We start from the raw sequence: 13,742 nt of genomic DNA on the forward strand, positions 1-13,742 counted from the left end.
GTGGCGTTCAGTGATGCTTGCTGGCAACCCAGCCTCGTGAGAGCAAAGCTGAGGTTTTCAATGTGTAGTGATACTGTCCTGGAAAACGTTCTCCTGAAAGATAGCCTTGTCATCTTGCAGCCTTGGGTTGCTCCTCCAGGGTGGCCTGTGGAGGAACTGGGCCCTGGGGACAGCTGGGTCTGGCTTGGTGGGCCAGAGTGTTTGGTGAAGTGCTCCCTCAGCCCTTGGTGCTGCTTGACTTTGAGTTGCCAAAGGCATCTGTGCCCATCTGTCAATACTGAGGTGTGGACCGTGGGGATTTTGTATATCCATGGCCTGTGTGCAGCTGTCACGGGTGTGGTGTCAGCAACTGACTTGGTCACTGCGGGAGCAAACGAGCTCCTTACGTTTGGAAAATACTGGGCTACGTGTCGCATCGTGAAATCCTCCCGTTGCCTCCAATGCCCGGTTTGAGCTCGGTGGATTAAAACTTGTTCCCACATTTTCTAAAATAGGTTTACTATTTGGAAAACAAAATGTACCGAAAGCCCTATCTTCTCTCTCATCTTTGTTTGCTTTGGTCCCCTTTGTCTTTCCCCCCCCCCATCCCCATGTTGCATGATCTTTTTTGGTAATTCTCTGCTGTTTCCTTCCCCCTCTCTTATCTCTCCCTCTGCAGTTCCTCTCTCTTTTCCTCTCTATCCCTCTCCCCCTCTCCCTCCCCCATCTAATTTATTTCCAGGCAGGTTGTCTCTTTGATTTACTGTATCTCTTCTCAGTAGGATTATGATAAATGGATTGTTTGGCTCTGGCTGAGCTTGTCCAACACCATGTCCCCATGCTGGGTCAAGCCTCTTTGGAGCCTGAAGACCAAGAGAAGACGCTGAGGCTTGATCTCCTCAGCACAGTCTGCGGGAAAGAGTGAGTGTTGGTAAATGAGACTTGAGCCTTATGGGCCAGACTTGACATCACCTCTGGAGCTTCTTGAGCCTGCCTCAGGCGTGGGACACTTGGCTGTGCTTTTCTCTTGCCAGGCACTCGGGGTTTGCCAGCCTGTGGACACACGTCCGCTCGCGAAAGGGTGTTTCGTCGGGTGCTTTCAGGCACATCAAGCAGCATATTTCAATTTACTGTGTCCTGACACGGGCAGTGTCTGCTGCTTGTAATTAGAGCGTTTCATCCCGCAGTCGCAGCAGGCAGTGGTTTATTGATAAAGTTGTTAGATAGTTGCTGAGCAAACACCCCCAAATCTGAGCTTCATTAAGCTGTCGCCTGCCCTGCTGCGATGCGGCTCCGCGCGCGCGGAAATCCCTGGCAGGTCCTGGGGGAGGGCTGGGCTGGGCTGTGGCTTAGTGGTTCCCCTCACAGATTCATGCAGCACGCTCCTCCTTGGCTGAGATAGAGAAATTCTTTCCCTTTCCAACCAAAAGTGGGTGTTTTGTTGTCTTTTTTTTTTTTTTGGCCATCGCACATCTTCTCGTGCTGGCTGTTGATGGTGCAATGAAGGACAATGAAGCCGATGAAGGGTTTGGAGTGTCTGTCTGATGAGGAGCAGCTGAGGGAGCTGGGGATGTTCAGCCTGGAGAAAAGGAGGCTGAGGGGAGACCTTCTGGCTCCCTGCAACTGCTTGAGAGGAGGCTGGAGCAAGGTGGGGATCAGTCTGTTCAATGAAGTTGCAAGTGACAGAAGAGGTAACGGTCTCAAGTCGCACCCTCTAAACTGAGGTTTAGATTGGATGTTGGGAAGAATTTCTTCCCCTAAAAAAGGGATATCAGGCATTGGAATGGGTTACCTAGAGCAGTAGTGGAGTCACCATCCCTGGAGGGATTTCAGAGTCATATAGACACGGTACTTAGGGATGTGGTTTAGTTCAGGACTTAGCAGTGTTACGGTGGCGGTTGGACTCGATCTTGAAGGTCTTTTCCAACCAGGATAATTCTGTGTGTGTGATTCTGTGTGGTGTCGTGGCTGCTCTTCTCCCCCGAGAGGTTCATACAGACCCCAAAGCATCTGTAATTTCCTTTGCAATACAGGCAGGAAACGTTTCATGTTGACTTGCTTTGTTGTTGTTTCGTGCATCCTCTCCCCTCTCGCCTGGGTTTGTTATTTGGCGGGTGATCCTTCATAACGAACCTGCGGGAGATTGATGGGGAGAGCTCGTTATGCACTTGCAGAGCAGTTTCACCATCGTTCTGTAGCAGCAAAATGCACCATTAAAGGCAGAGAGCCATGGGAATGATGGGATGTAATTAGTTGTTGCTGTAATATTTTTGATTGAAAGTCTATCGATGCTGTGAGCGGCTCCTCCGGGAGCTGGAGCTCTTGGGGAACTCTTAGGGAGAGCAGTGCTTCTCAAAGGGGAGAGGCTGGTCCTGCTCTGACCTTGCTGTGATTAAACCATCAGGGAGATGTCATGGTGCTCACAAGGACAACAACCAGGTGGGGAGTCATCCTGTGGAAGAGGCTTTTTGGGTGGGATGTGCACCTAGAGGCTTGCCACCTCCATGTGGTAGAGCCGCACAGATCTTGTGTTCCTGCTTTTCCCCAGCTTAGTCTGAAGTTCATGATATACTGAAGCCTTGCATACCTGAACCTGGACCCGTCTCCTTGGGATGCTGTGGACCAGAAGGTCATGGAGAATAACCTGGAATTACTCAGGCAACCTGGTGGTGTGTGCTTGAACCCCTTTGGCTATGGGGAATAGTGAGAGTTAAATTCAGATTATTTCCCCTGCACCTGGGGGACTTGCTTTTCATTGACATGGAGAGGTGTGGTGCAGACTGTGAGCACACAGGTAATGGTGATGAAAGCCATGATTGGCTTGGTGTGAAGTCTTGATGACTGCAGGAAGGCAGAGCTCGTGGCATCAGAGCAGTTAATGTTATTTAGCGCTCGGCTTTGTAATAAAGCCTCTTGGCTCCGTTTCTCTATTGTTCCCTTTCTCTGGTAATGTCACCAAACTTGGACAGAAGCTTCCCAAGCTGTGCGGTTGCCTTGGGCTGAGTTTGCTGAAGCTCTTGGGAGAGAGAGAGGGGATAGAAAGCAGGCTTGGCATTTATGAGAATGAGATAGAGGGGGAAATTCAGTGCTTTGCTTATGGAAAAAAGTCCTGCTGTTGTTCCCCTTCAGGAAGTCCTGCTTTGGGGCTGGGCCTGTCCTGGGGACTTGCCCTGGGACTGGACTGTGCACAGACCCCATCAGCACTTGCTCAGGCTCACTTTGTGTTCTGCAAGGACAAATCTCTGATGATCCCACCCAGAGAGCATCCTCTGTCCCTCTGGACCCAAGCCCCGTGTGCCCTGCCCCTCACTCCACGGCTGTCTGCCCGTCTCTGCTCTCCCTCCCAAGGCTCAGCTCTTGACACGCACCTCTCTACTCCCCAAGCATCTTGGGGGGCTTATTTCCAGCAGCTGGCATCCTTTCCAAATCTCTCTCTACCCATCTGTTGTTATCAAGCCTCCTCTCTCCTTACTTTGCTTAATTTCTGTCCTTCTCATGTTGGTTGTCTTAGCCATGCCTGCGTCTCTTTGCAGATGCCCAAGCATTTGCTTTCAAGTGCCTCAGGCTGATGCCTGCTGTGATCTTCTTGCAGGAGCTGCTGCTTGCCTGGGGAGGGGGACAGTGTCCCCAAGGCATCTATTGAGGAGTGCAGCACTCATAGAAGTTTCCCTGTGCCCTCCCTGAGCAGAAAATTTGTCGTTGTGTCTCTTTCTTTCCACGTGACACTGTCAAAACATGGTTGAGTTGGGTTGGCCTCCTGGCCAGGGGGAAGTCACACCTTCTTGTGGTGCCCTCTATGTCGGGGTGGTCTGACATGTGGCTGGGGATTCCAGGAAATAAGTTCCACTTCATTCTGGATAGCTCAGGAAGGTTTTTCTGGAAGAGGCTGAAATCCCACTGGGAAGGATGGTTGGCATCAGCCCGTGTGGAGTGAAGTGCTGGGTGCTGCGCTGCCCCGCTCCGCACCTGGTGACTCTCCTCCCGTAAAAACCCCTTATTTCCCCCTGTGGCTTGGATGCTGCCACCTCCCCTTTCCTCCTCGGACACAGCTTATCCCACCTTCTCTTCCCTGGGCACACCTGACACCCCTTTTCCCGGGGCCAGCAGCGAGTGCTCCCGCCTGGATGGCACGAGTGCCACCACAGATGGATGTGCCGCTCGGTGCCGGGGATGCTGCTGCATCCTAATTGCTGGCATCTTTACTCGTTACGAGTGTAATTGTGAGTAGACGTTTGTTTTTGTATTGATAATTAGGGACTGGAACAGATGGCGAAGGCTTAGTTTAAAGTAATGTGTCCATTAAAGAAAATCTACTGTATACAGCTGAAGATTCTTCACTCTAAGAGAGCTCAGCGCGCCGTAGCAGAGCTCGTCTTCTCCCTAACGAGGACTTCAGCCATTACAGCCTCGTCAGCTGCCTTCCAGGGATGCTCAGGTCCCACAGGTTCCCCCAAGGGAGCCTGCTGAGCACCCTCCTGGGCAGAGCATCTCCTGGGACATCACCGTCAGGTGTAGAAGGAGCTGCTGGAGGTGGCTCCTGCCTGTGGGGCACTGAGCCCTCACTGGCATGGTGGTGGAACGGGCACTGGGTGATGCTGGTGGATGTGGTTCTCCCAGCAATGCTGTGCTGGATGTAGGAGGCATGGGGAGATGATGTCCCCCTGCACTGATTCCCACCCTGCCCGGGCTGAGGGAATGAGCACACCTCTCCCAGCAGGACCCCCCCCCACACCAGTTAATGCCCACTGGGTGTTAACACCCAGTGCCAAATAACAAGGACAGGTCCTGGGAGCAGGAACTGAGGAACGTGGGAGGAGAGATGTGAGGTGTCCATGTGGCTTCTCCACTGGTCCATGGCAATCCCCTCATTAGCAGGCAGAGCAAAGGAGTTTTACTGCCTGACCCTCCTCCTAAGGGATGGATGGCTGGGGGACAATCTCCATGTGTCCCATCAGCAGCAGTGTTTTGCAGCCCAGAGATGGAGGGGTGAGCCACCAGTTCCCTGGGCCGTGAATAGCGTCTCCCCCAGGGTCACAACATCCCTCCTACTCCCTGAAAATGAAGTAAAATCCAAGATTTCCTCCAAGAGGAAGTAGCAGAGGTCAATGGGAAGTAGCTCAGCTGAGCCCTTCTGGTGCCAGTACCTCTGGAGTCACTGGGTTTGGGAGAGTTCAGTGGGAATGTGAGCTGAAAGGGGGGATTGAACCAGTTCATATTATTTTATTAAAAAACCAAACCAAACAAAACCAACAACCAAAACCCACCAAAATAAACCACCAAACTATTTTGCCAGGTTATGGGTCTTCTTGTATATGGCAGTGTCCTTGGGTTTCAGGGCAGGAGATGGTCTGCAAAGGATCGAGCTTTTTAGCAGGGGCTCTGAGCCCTCTTTGTCTCTTCCTTTGCAAAATGCTTTAGAAACATGGAGCTGCTGAAGTGCAACTTATCTTAGAATCACAGGCTGGTTTGGGTTGGAAGAGACCTTCAAGATCATCTAGATCCAAGCCCCTGAATGGGGAGGGACACCTCCCACCAGCCCAGGTTGCTCCAAGCCCCATCCAACCTGGCCTTTCATTTCAAATATCTGGTATTCACACATTCTCACTCTTTTGTATACAGAATTTTTCTTGCTTTGATTCTTTGCTAAGGGGAAAAAAGGTGGAAGTTTAAAAAATAGATGTAATTAAATTAAGCCTTTAAAGATGCAGCTGCAGTGGAAACTCTGTGAGTGTCACCTCCCTGGCCAGAGGCCACGTAGTCCCTTAGGACTCTGGAAACCTCCAGAGTGAAAGCTTCTCTGTGTGGTGGTTTGTTTTGTTTTGTTTGCCAATTTATTCACTTGCTTCTCTGTTTATTTAGTTGTTTTGAAGTCTCCAGCTTCGGGAGCTGCTGTGTGCCCTGGTGGTTTTGCTGCTGTGCCCTCCTGCTTTCTTTCCAAAACATGGAAAGGAGCCAGGAACGCCAGGAGGTGGGACTGGGTGATGTTTGCTCGGCCTTTTGCTTCCACTTTCACGTCAATTTATGCAGAGGCCTTTGGGGAGGAACAGAATAGGAAGGGTGAGGTTTTGGGAGGGATCCTGGTGGATGTCACCTTGGAGCAGAGCTGCTCCTCACGTGCCACAGCTGAGCTTTATCTAAAGTACTTTCTGCTGTCATTGCCCCACTGAGAAAACCCCACCTGGGGAAGGAAGCTGGAAGTGTGTGGAACAGGGCGGGAGGTGGAGTGAAAATCCTTCTGGATAAACACTTGGCAAGAGGGTTCCTGGAACTGAAGTTTCCTGTAAGGGAGCGTGTCCATATTTACTGCAGAGGAGAGTGAGCCAGGTCTGGATCCCAGCCCAGCCGTGCTCCCTGCGTCCCCCTGGCCTCTGCTGCCTCAGTTTCCCCTGTGTGGCACAAGAATCACAGAAGCACAGAATGGTTTGGGTTGGAAGGGAACTGAAAGACCATCCAGATCCAACCCCCTGCATGGGCAGGGACACCTCCCACCAGCCCAGGCTGCTCCAAGCCCCATCCAACCTGCCCTTCAACACTGCCAGGGATGGGGCAGCCACAGCTTCCCTGGGCAACCTGGGCCAGGCTCTCACCACCCTCACAACAAAGAATTTCCTCCTCATGTCTCACCTCAGTCTCCCCTCTTCCAGTTTTCATCCATCCCCCTTGTCCTCTCCCTCCCTGCCTTTGTCCCAAGCCCCTCCCCAGCTTTCCTGGAGCCCCTTCAGGCACTGGAAGGTGCTCTAAGGTCTCCCTGGAGCCTTCTCTTCTCCAGGCTGAACACCCCAACTCTCCCAGCCTGGCTCCAGAGCAGAGCTGCTCCAGTCCTCCCATCATCTCCATGGCCTCCTCTGGACACATTCCAAGGATGCCCCATTGGCTGTGGGGAAAATACTGAGGGTTTTTGGGGTTTGAGGAGCATCCCTTCCCATGCAGGCCACCAGGAGCTGGGACTGGGGGATGTTTGATCAGCCTTTTGCTTCCACCTTCATGTCGGTTTATGGGCAGGCACATCTGCCTGCTGGTTTGGAGGGCTGCAGTGAGGATTAATGACCACTAACGAGGCACAGGGCTGTTTGCAGAGGAAGGGGAGGTTGGAGGGAAGGTGGAGGGAGCAGAAACATGCTGGAGGTCTGGAGCTGGAGGAATTACAGGTGGGATGTCTGGTTTTTAGCTGGCTTCTCCCAACCACAAAGGGGCTGAAGCTGCAGACAGAGATGTGCTGTTGTGGCAGGAAGGCCACCACACTTAACTGTTCCCTGTATGGACTGGTGGTGAAATGTTAGGGTTGTTCAGCCTAGAGAAGAGAAGGCTCCAGGGAGACCTTAGAGCACCTTCCAGTGCCTGAAGGGGCTCCAGGAAAGCTGGGGAGGGGCTTGGGACAAGGGCAGGGAGGGAGAGGACAAGGGGGGATGGATGGAAACTGGAAGAGGGAGATTGAGGTGAGACATGAGGAGGGAATTCTGGAGTGTGAGGGTGGTGAGAGCCTGGCCCAGGTTGCCCAGGGAAGCTGTGGCTGCCCCATCCCTGGCAGTGTTGAAGGGCAGGTTGGATGGAGCTTGGAGCAACCTGGGCTGGTGGGAGGTGTCCCTGCCCATGCAGGGGGGTTGGAACAAAATAATCTTTAACGTCCTTTCCAACCCAAACCATTGCGTGATTCTATGGTCTCAGGGAGGGCATTGTGGGCAGAAATGGGCTGGCACAGTGTAAAGCACCATGCAAAGCATGGATGGGCTGGGGGCTTTGAAGCCCCTGGCAGTGCCCACAGCATCATCCTGGGACCTTGTTGGGGCTGCAGAAGCTTTGCCAGCAACTGAGGGACCTTTCTGCTGCACCTTGGAGGGTTTGCCTCGCTCCCTCTGCCTCTGCAGCCCCACTTGTCTCTCTGGTAGCCAGGCTGGGTTGGCAGCTCTGGCAGGGATTTTGGGAGAAGGAGTGTTTATCACCAGAGGCAGGGTGGGGAGCTCCTGGTCACGCTTTTCCAGCTTCCCATCCCGGAGCAGCCACCAAAAGGGAGGGGTGGGAAGATTAATGGGAATCTCGTTTCCCGCTTGCGATGGCTGGAGCAGGCGTGGAGAGATTAAAAGCAGCAGGCCGGCAGCAGTTCGTATTCCTGGGCTGATTTGGATTTCCTGACCTTTCTTTCTCTGCTTCCACCCGTTTTCCTGGCGCCGCAGAGCTGGGAGTACCTGGGAGCAGGGGGAAAGGGGAGGAGGGGGATGCTCAGCTCTGCCAGCCGGCACTTTGCCTCCTCCCATTTGCTGGAGACACAGGAACCGAGGAAATTAATCTGCGTGTCTGCTTGCTGCAAACAAATAAATACAACCTGGAGGATTTTCCCCATCTGTTTCTATATGTTGTGGCTCTCACTGTTGTTTTGTTTTGTTGGGTTTTTTTTGTTGTTGTTTGTTGTATCTTTAAGAACATAAGTAGGGAAGTGTCAGCTGCGTTACAGCTTGTAAATATTTTCCGCCCAATCCTCCCATCAGCAGAGGGACATCAGCCCAACAAGGGCTTTTGAGTTTGTTTGTTTGTTTGTTTGAAGTCACTCTGACAAATGGTAACTGGGTGGAAGGACAACTCGGAGCACCAAACAGACGTGGTGGGTAAAAGGGAATGTTGGGCATGGGGGGATGAAGTGAGTAGCTGCAAGAACATCAGATGGGACCTGCTCAAAAGCCTGTCCAGCAGTGCTGGGGGAGAGGGTGGGCTCTGCCTGCCAGGAGAGGCTTTGCTCCAGCCTCTTCAAACTCCCTGCTTTATGGAATTTACACTCCATAAAATCATAGAATCATAGAGTGGTTTGGTTTGGAAGGGATCTTCAAGACCATCCAGATCCAACCCCCTGCATGGGCAGGGACACCTCCCACCAGCCCAGGCTGCTCCAAGCCCCATCCAACCTGCCCTTCAGCACTGCCAGGGATGAGGTATTTCCCTGGGCAGCCTGGGCCAGTGTCTCACCAAAATGCAGGATCCTTCTTCATTTTTTTAATTAGTTTTAGTTGATAAAGCTGGTTTCCTTCCCTAGGCTTGGAAGGGTCAGAGATGGCAGCATGGGCTGGTGACTCTTTGCCAAGAGACTTGTCCTGCAGTGTTTGCTCTCTAGTGAAGCTGCCCTTGGTTCATTGCCTGTGTTGGGCATCTGAGGTAGATCCACATGCTCCATGAAAGCAGCTAAATGTTTTTCTGTGGCTCTTTGCTCACAACGTCATCGAAAACTTGGGGAGTAACCACTTGGCTTTTGTTTTCTTGTATTTCCTCAGAAACTTTGATGGATACACGGACGGCGACGGCCGAGCTGGGCTGGACTGCCAACCCTCCTTCGGGGGTAAGTGCCACTTGGCCAGCTGACCCTGGCACCATCTCCTGGGGTTCCTGCTGTTTCTCTTGAGACGCAGGTGGGGGGGAGCTGGGGAAGTCACACAGGAGCAGCAGTGCCAGGGCTGAGCATCCCTTTCCTGAACTGATCCTGGGGTCTCGGCAAAGGTGGAGTTTTCCTCCATCTTTAGGCTCTTTCCTCCCTTGCCTGTTCTCCTTCCAGGTGAAGGGTCCAGCCCCCTCGCTCCTCTCCATCCCCCTGCTCGTGCCTTCCTTCTCCTGTACCAAGAGGCTTGTAATGAGGAAACATTAGCAGGCTCCAAACAGCTTTCATACCTGGAACATCATCCGTAATTGCACTCGGCAGTGCTCTTCCCTGGCTATTAATGTCACTTTTATGAAGTAATGAGGAACAAAACACCCTGAGGCACTTAAAACATCTTTTTTATATCATATGAGCCTTTGAGGAATGGAAGCATAAAATAACCTGACTCACATTCCCCTGGCAGAGAAGGAGATGGCGCTGGGGAGGAGAGGAGTGGCAGTGGGAGGGGATGTGAGGTGATGGATGGACATCGTGGTGGGACAGGCTGGTCAGGTGCAGCAGCTGGGTCCATCCCTAGGGTCTCTTGGTCCTCATGGAGTTACTGATGAGTCTTCTCCTTTGCAGGAGTGTATATTTGATCTTCCACAAAGTATATTTGGAATCTGGCTGAATAGGAGCCAGTGTGTGCCCAGGTGGCCAAGAAGCCAACAGTGTCCTGGCCTGTATCAGCACGAGTGTAGCCAGCAGGACTAGGACAGTGATTGTACCCCCTGTTCTGGGCACTGGTGAGGCTGCACCTCGAATCCATGTCCTTCTTGTAGTAAGGGTCCAAAAACTGAACCCAGCTGGAGTGTGTCCAGAGAAGGGCAAGGGAGCTGGGGAAGGGGATGGAGCACAAGTCTGATGAGGAGCAGCTGAGGGAGCTGGGAGTGTCCAGCCTGGAGCAAAGGAGGCTGAGGGGAGACCTGCTGGCTCTGCAGCTGCCTGAGAGGAGGTTGGAGCCAGGGGGAGTTGGTCTCTTCTCCTAAGGAACAGAACAAGAGGAAATGGTCTCAAGTTGTGCCAGGGGAGGATTAGATTGGATTTTAGGAACAACGTCTTCCCCAAAAGGGCTGTCAGGCCCTGGCCCAGGCTGCCCAGGGCAGGGGTGGAGTCCCCATCCCTGGAGAGATTTCAAAGCCATGTAGATGTGGTGCTGAGGGACGTGGGGCAGTGGTGGCCTTGGCAGGGCTGGGTTAATGGTTGGGCTTGATGATCCTAAAGGTCTTTTCCAACCGAAACAATTCTGCAACTTTAATTGAAAGACATAAGGTCAGTCTTGGAGGCTGGGAGAGCCTGATGTTCCCTGGGAAGTCCCCTTGCTTGTGGACTGGGCTTTTTTCCATAGTACCAGCTACTTTGTTGGGTGGATACAGAGCATCTGATGGTGTATTTGGGGCTCTTGGAATGAACCCCAGCCCGTGGACATCCTGTTCCAGCCAGGGCAGGTTTGGAATAGGTAGATGCCAGCTGGAAATAAGCAAAGTCTTCCACTTGCTCCAGGCATGCAGTAGACCTTCTAAGCTGCCCAGTTACTGCATTGGCTTGTAAAATTTGTCCTCTTTAATAGTTCACAAGTACTTGAGGGCACATTTGTGCTGGTTCTTGGCTTGTCCAGTGGTAATGGCAACAACGAGGTGAGGCTTGTCCAGAGAGTGGGTGCCAGGGAGGGATTGCAGACCCTGACCCATCCAAGCAGCCTGGCATGGAGCTCTGAGAGACACATGGGGTTTTCTATTTGTGCTGGACTCAATGAAGACCCAAACTTGGTTGGTCTTTTCTTGTTTTTTTTTGTCCTGGTTCCCAACAGCAGCCACCTTAGGGCTGTGCTGTTTCTTTTTCAGCCCAGACTGCTGCAAGTTGGGTTAAGAAACAAAATCTTTCCCTCTCCCTGCCATCCTCAAAAACAAATGCAGGTGCATGGGCAGCTTTGCTCTGGGGCTCAGCACCATCCATGGCATTGCAGGAACAAATGGAGAGGAGAAGAACCAGAGAGGGAAGCAAAGAAACAAGAGGGAGAAGAGCAGCAGCCATCTGTAAATGGGACCTTCCTGCCCCTTGGGGCAGGAGGGAGGGAAGAGGAGGATGGGAGATGGGCTCATGGCTGTTGCCAGGGCTTGGGCTCCTTCTCCCAGGCTTCTCTCTTGGCCCTGGAGGTGATGAGCCACCTCTCCTGACCCCAGGGTTGCTGTTGACATGGACTCTGTGCAGGCTTGGTGTCCCTGTGGGTGGTGGCATTACCCTGGGACAGGCTGAGCTCCAAGGGTGAGTCTTTGCCCCAACTCACAGATGTGTCCTGGGGCTCTTGGTGTTGATGGCAGCACATGGATGCCAGGCTGTGGTCCCCAGGACATGGGCTCTCCTTCTGCTCTCCCCGATGCACGTACTTTAAATCTCAGCAGAGACGGAGAAGAACATTGTCTTAATCGGCAGCTCCCTGTGAATTATTTAGTGGGATCTTGTCAAAATGAGGCATTTGTTGCTGTTAATGTCTCGGTGGCAGCAGCTGCTGGCACTGTGGGTCCTTCCAGCCACGGGGACCTGCTGCTGTTCAGTGCACACTTCCAGGAGCACTCAACCCAAGGATGCCCACGGGAGCATCTGCATCGCCCTCCATGAGTTTTTGTGGCTGGTTTGGTGACGTTGCTTAAGCAGTGAACAAACCTGAGCTGTGATCTTTGCTTCAGCTCAGGTGGGACCCTGGAGCAACCGTTCTGCTGCAGGTGCTGGCAGCGTGCGGAGGGCCCTGGGGGAGCAGGCGGGGAACCTCGGTTTCTGGTGGGAAATGGAAGAGGGTAAAATCTGTAGGGTTGCAGGGTTGGTCATGGGCCAGCAGCTCGGGGGAAGCCCCCGTGTCAGGGGGCAGGTTGGCATCACCCACGTGCTGTGAGGCTGCCCGTGGAAGCGGGAACGCGCTGCCGTAGCATTCCTGTGGGAATGATGCATGATGTTCTTCCGAGTGCTGCTTCAAGATTGCCGTATGAGTAATGCTGCTGCGAGGAGACTGTAAACATGGATTAGTTAAAATGAATGGATTATGAGGTTGTAAATCTGTCTGTAGGACTCTAATGCCATCATAGACTATTCACAGTTTGCCGCTGTCCCTTAATTGAAATTGTAGCCTGGATTATATTAATGCCCTTCTATAAATCGAATTGCAAATCTATATTCTCTCTCTCTCTGCAGCGTCGATGTTTTATTTAGTTAGTTTTCTTTGCCAGGGAAATGATCCCGTTGTGCTGGGAGCCTGGGGTCAGGCTTGTTCTCCAGCCCACGTGCTGCCTTGGGCTTGAAGAAGCTGTAGCCTCACGTGCTGCTCTCCCTCCCTCCTTCCGCCGGGTGCCTGGACCATCTTCCCAACCCATTTTTGTGTCTTCTCGGGGCAGCAAAGGTGGTTGCCCGTGTGGAGAAGGTGTGTTAGAGTCAGCTGGGAGCAATGGGGAGAGGTGTGCAGGGATGTGAGGGTGAGGGTTTCTTCTGGTGCTGGCCCAGCTGGTGTTTCTGCACGTGTCCCACATTGTGTGCACCCTTTGGGATTCTTCCTGCAGCCCTGCCCTGTGCGGGGTGAGCGGCACCTCCGTGGCTCGTGGGCCACCACCTCCGCTGCCCTCTCATCACCTCTCCCTTCTCCTTTCTGCAGTGGGAAGAAGTCAGTGGCTACGACGAAAACCTCAACACCATCCGTACCTACCAGGTGTGCAACGTCTTCGAGCCCAACCAGAACAACTGGCTCCTCACCACCTTCATCAACCGGCGTGGAGCTCACCGCATCTACACCGAGATGCGCTTCACCGTGCGGGACTGCAGCAGCCTCCCCAACGTCCCCGGCTCCTGCAAGGAGACCTTCAACCTCTACTACTACGAGACAGACTCTGTCATTGCCACCAAGAAGTCCACCTTCTGGACAGAGGCACCCTACCTCAAAGTGGACACCATTGCTGCTGACGAGAGCTTCTCCCAGGTGGACTTTGGGGGCAGGTTGATGAAGGTGAACACAGAAGTGAGAAGTTTCGGGCCTCTGACCCGCAATGGTTTTTACCTGGCTTTCCAGGACTACGGGGCTTGCATGTCTCTGCTCTCTGTCAGGGTCTTCTTCAAGAAGTGCCCTAGCGTGGTGCAGAACTTTGCCATCTTCCCGGAGACGATGACAGGAGCAGAGAGCACCTCCCTGGTGACTGCCCGCGGCACCTGCATCCCCAACGCTGAGGAGGTGGACGTGCCCATCAAGCTGTACTGCAACGGGGACGGGGAGTGGATGGTGCCCATCGGCCGCTGCACCTGCAAGGCTGGTTACGAGCCCGAGAACAACGTGGCCTGCAAAGGTAAGGGTTGGCTTTGGTACCCAGGCACTTCTCTTGCTTTTTAA

At 53.1% G+C, this 13,742-nt stretch overlaps 1 protein-coding gene across 4 annotated transcripts in view; it reads left to right on the plus strand.

Annotated features, from left to right (window-relative positions):
• The window catches only part of EPHB1 (EPH receptor B1), an 80,942-nt gene that overhangs the window by 18,557 nt on the left and 48,643 nt on the right, over nucleotides 1–13,742 (plus strand). For all 4 annotated transcript variants that reach the window (XR_007890153.1, XM_051625913.1, XM_051625914.1 and 1 more), the window contains exons 2-3: nucleotides 9,237–9,301; nucleotides 13,017–13,698. Coding sequence is in view for 3 of the 4 variants with exons in the window: in XM_051625913.1 (XP_051481873.1) it covers nucleotides 9,237–9,301; nucleotides 13,017–13,698 (747 nt within the window). In the remaining variant the exon portion in view is untranslated. The remainder of the gene's footprint in view (nucleotides 1–9,236; nucleotides 9,302–13,016; nucleotides 13,699–13,742) is intronic.

This window comes from Apus apus, chromosome 8 (assembly GCF_020740795.1).
Source record: "Apus apus isolate bApuApu2 chromosome 8, bApuApu2.pri.cur, whole genome shotgun sequence".
NCBI lineage: Eukaryota > Metazoa > Chordata > Aves > Apodiformes > Apodidae > Apus > Apus apus.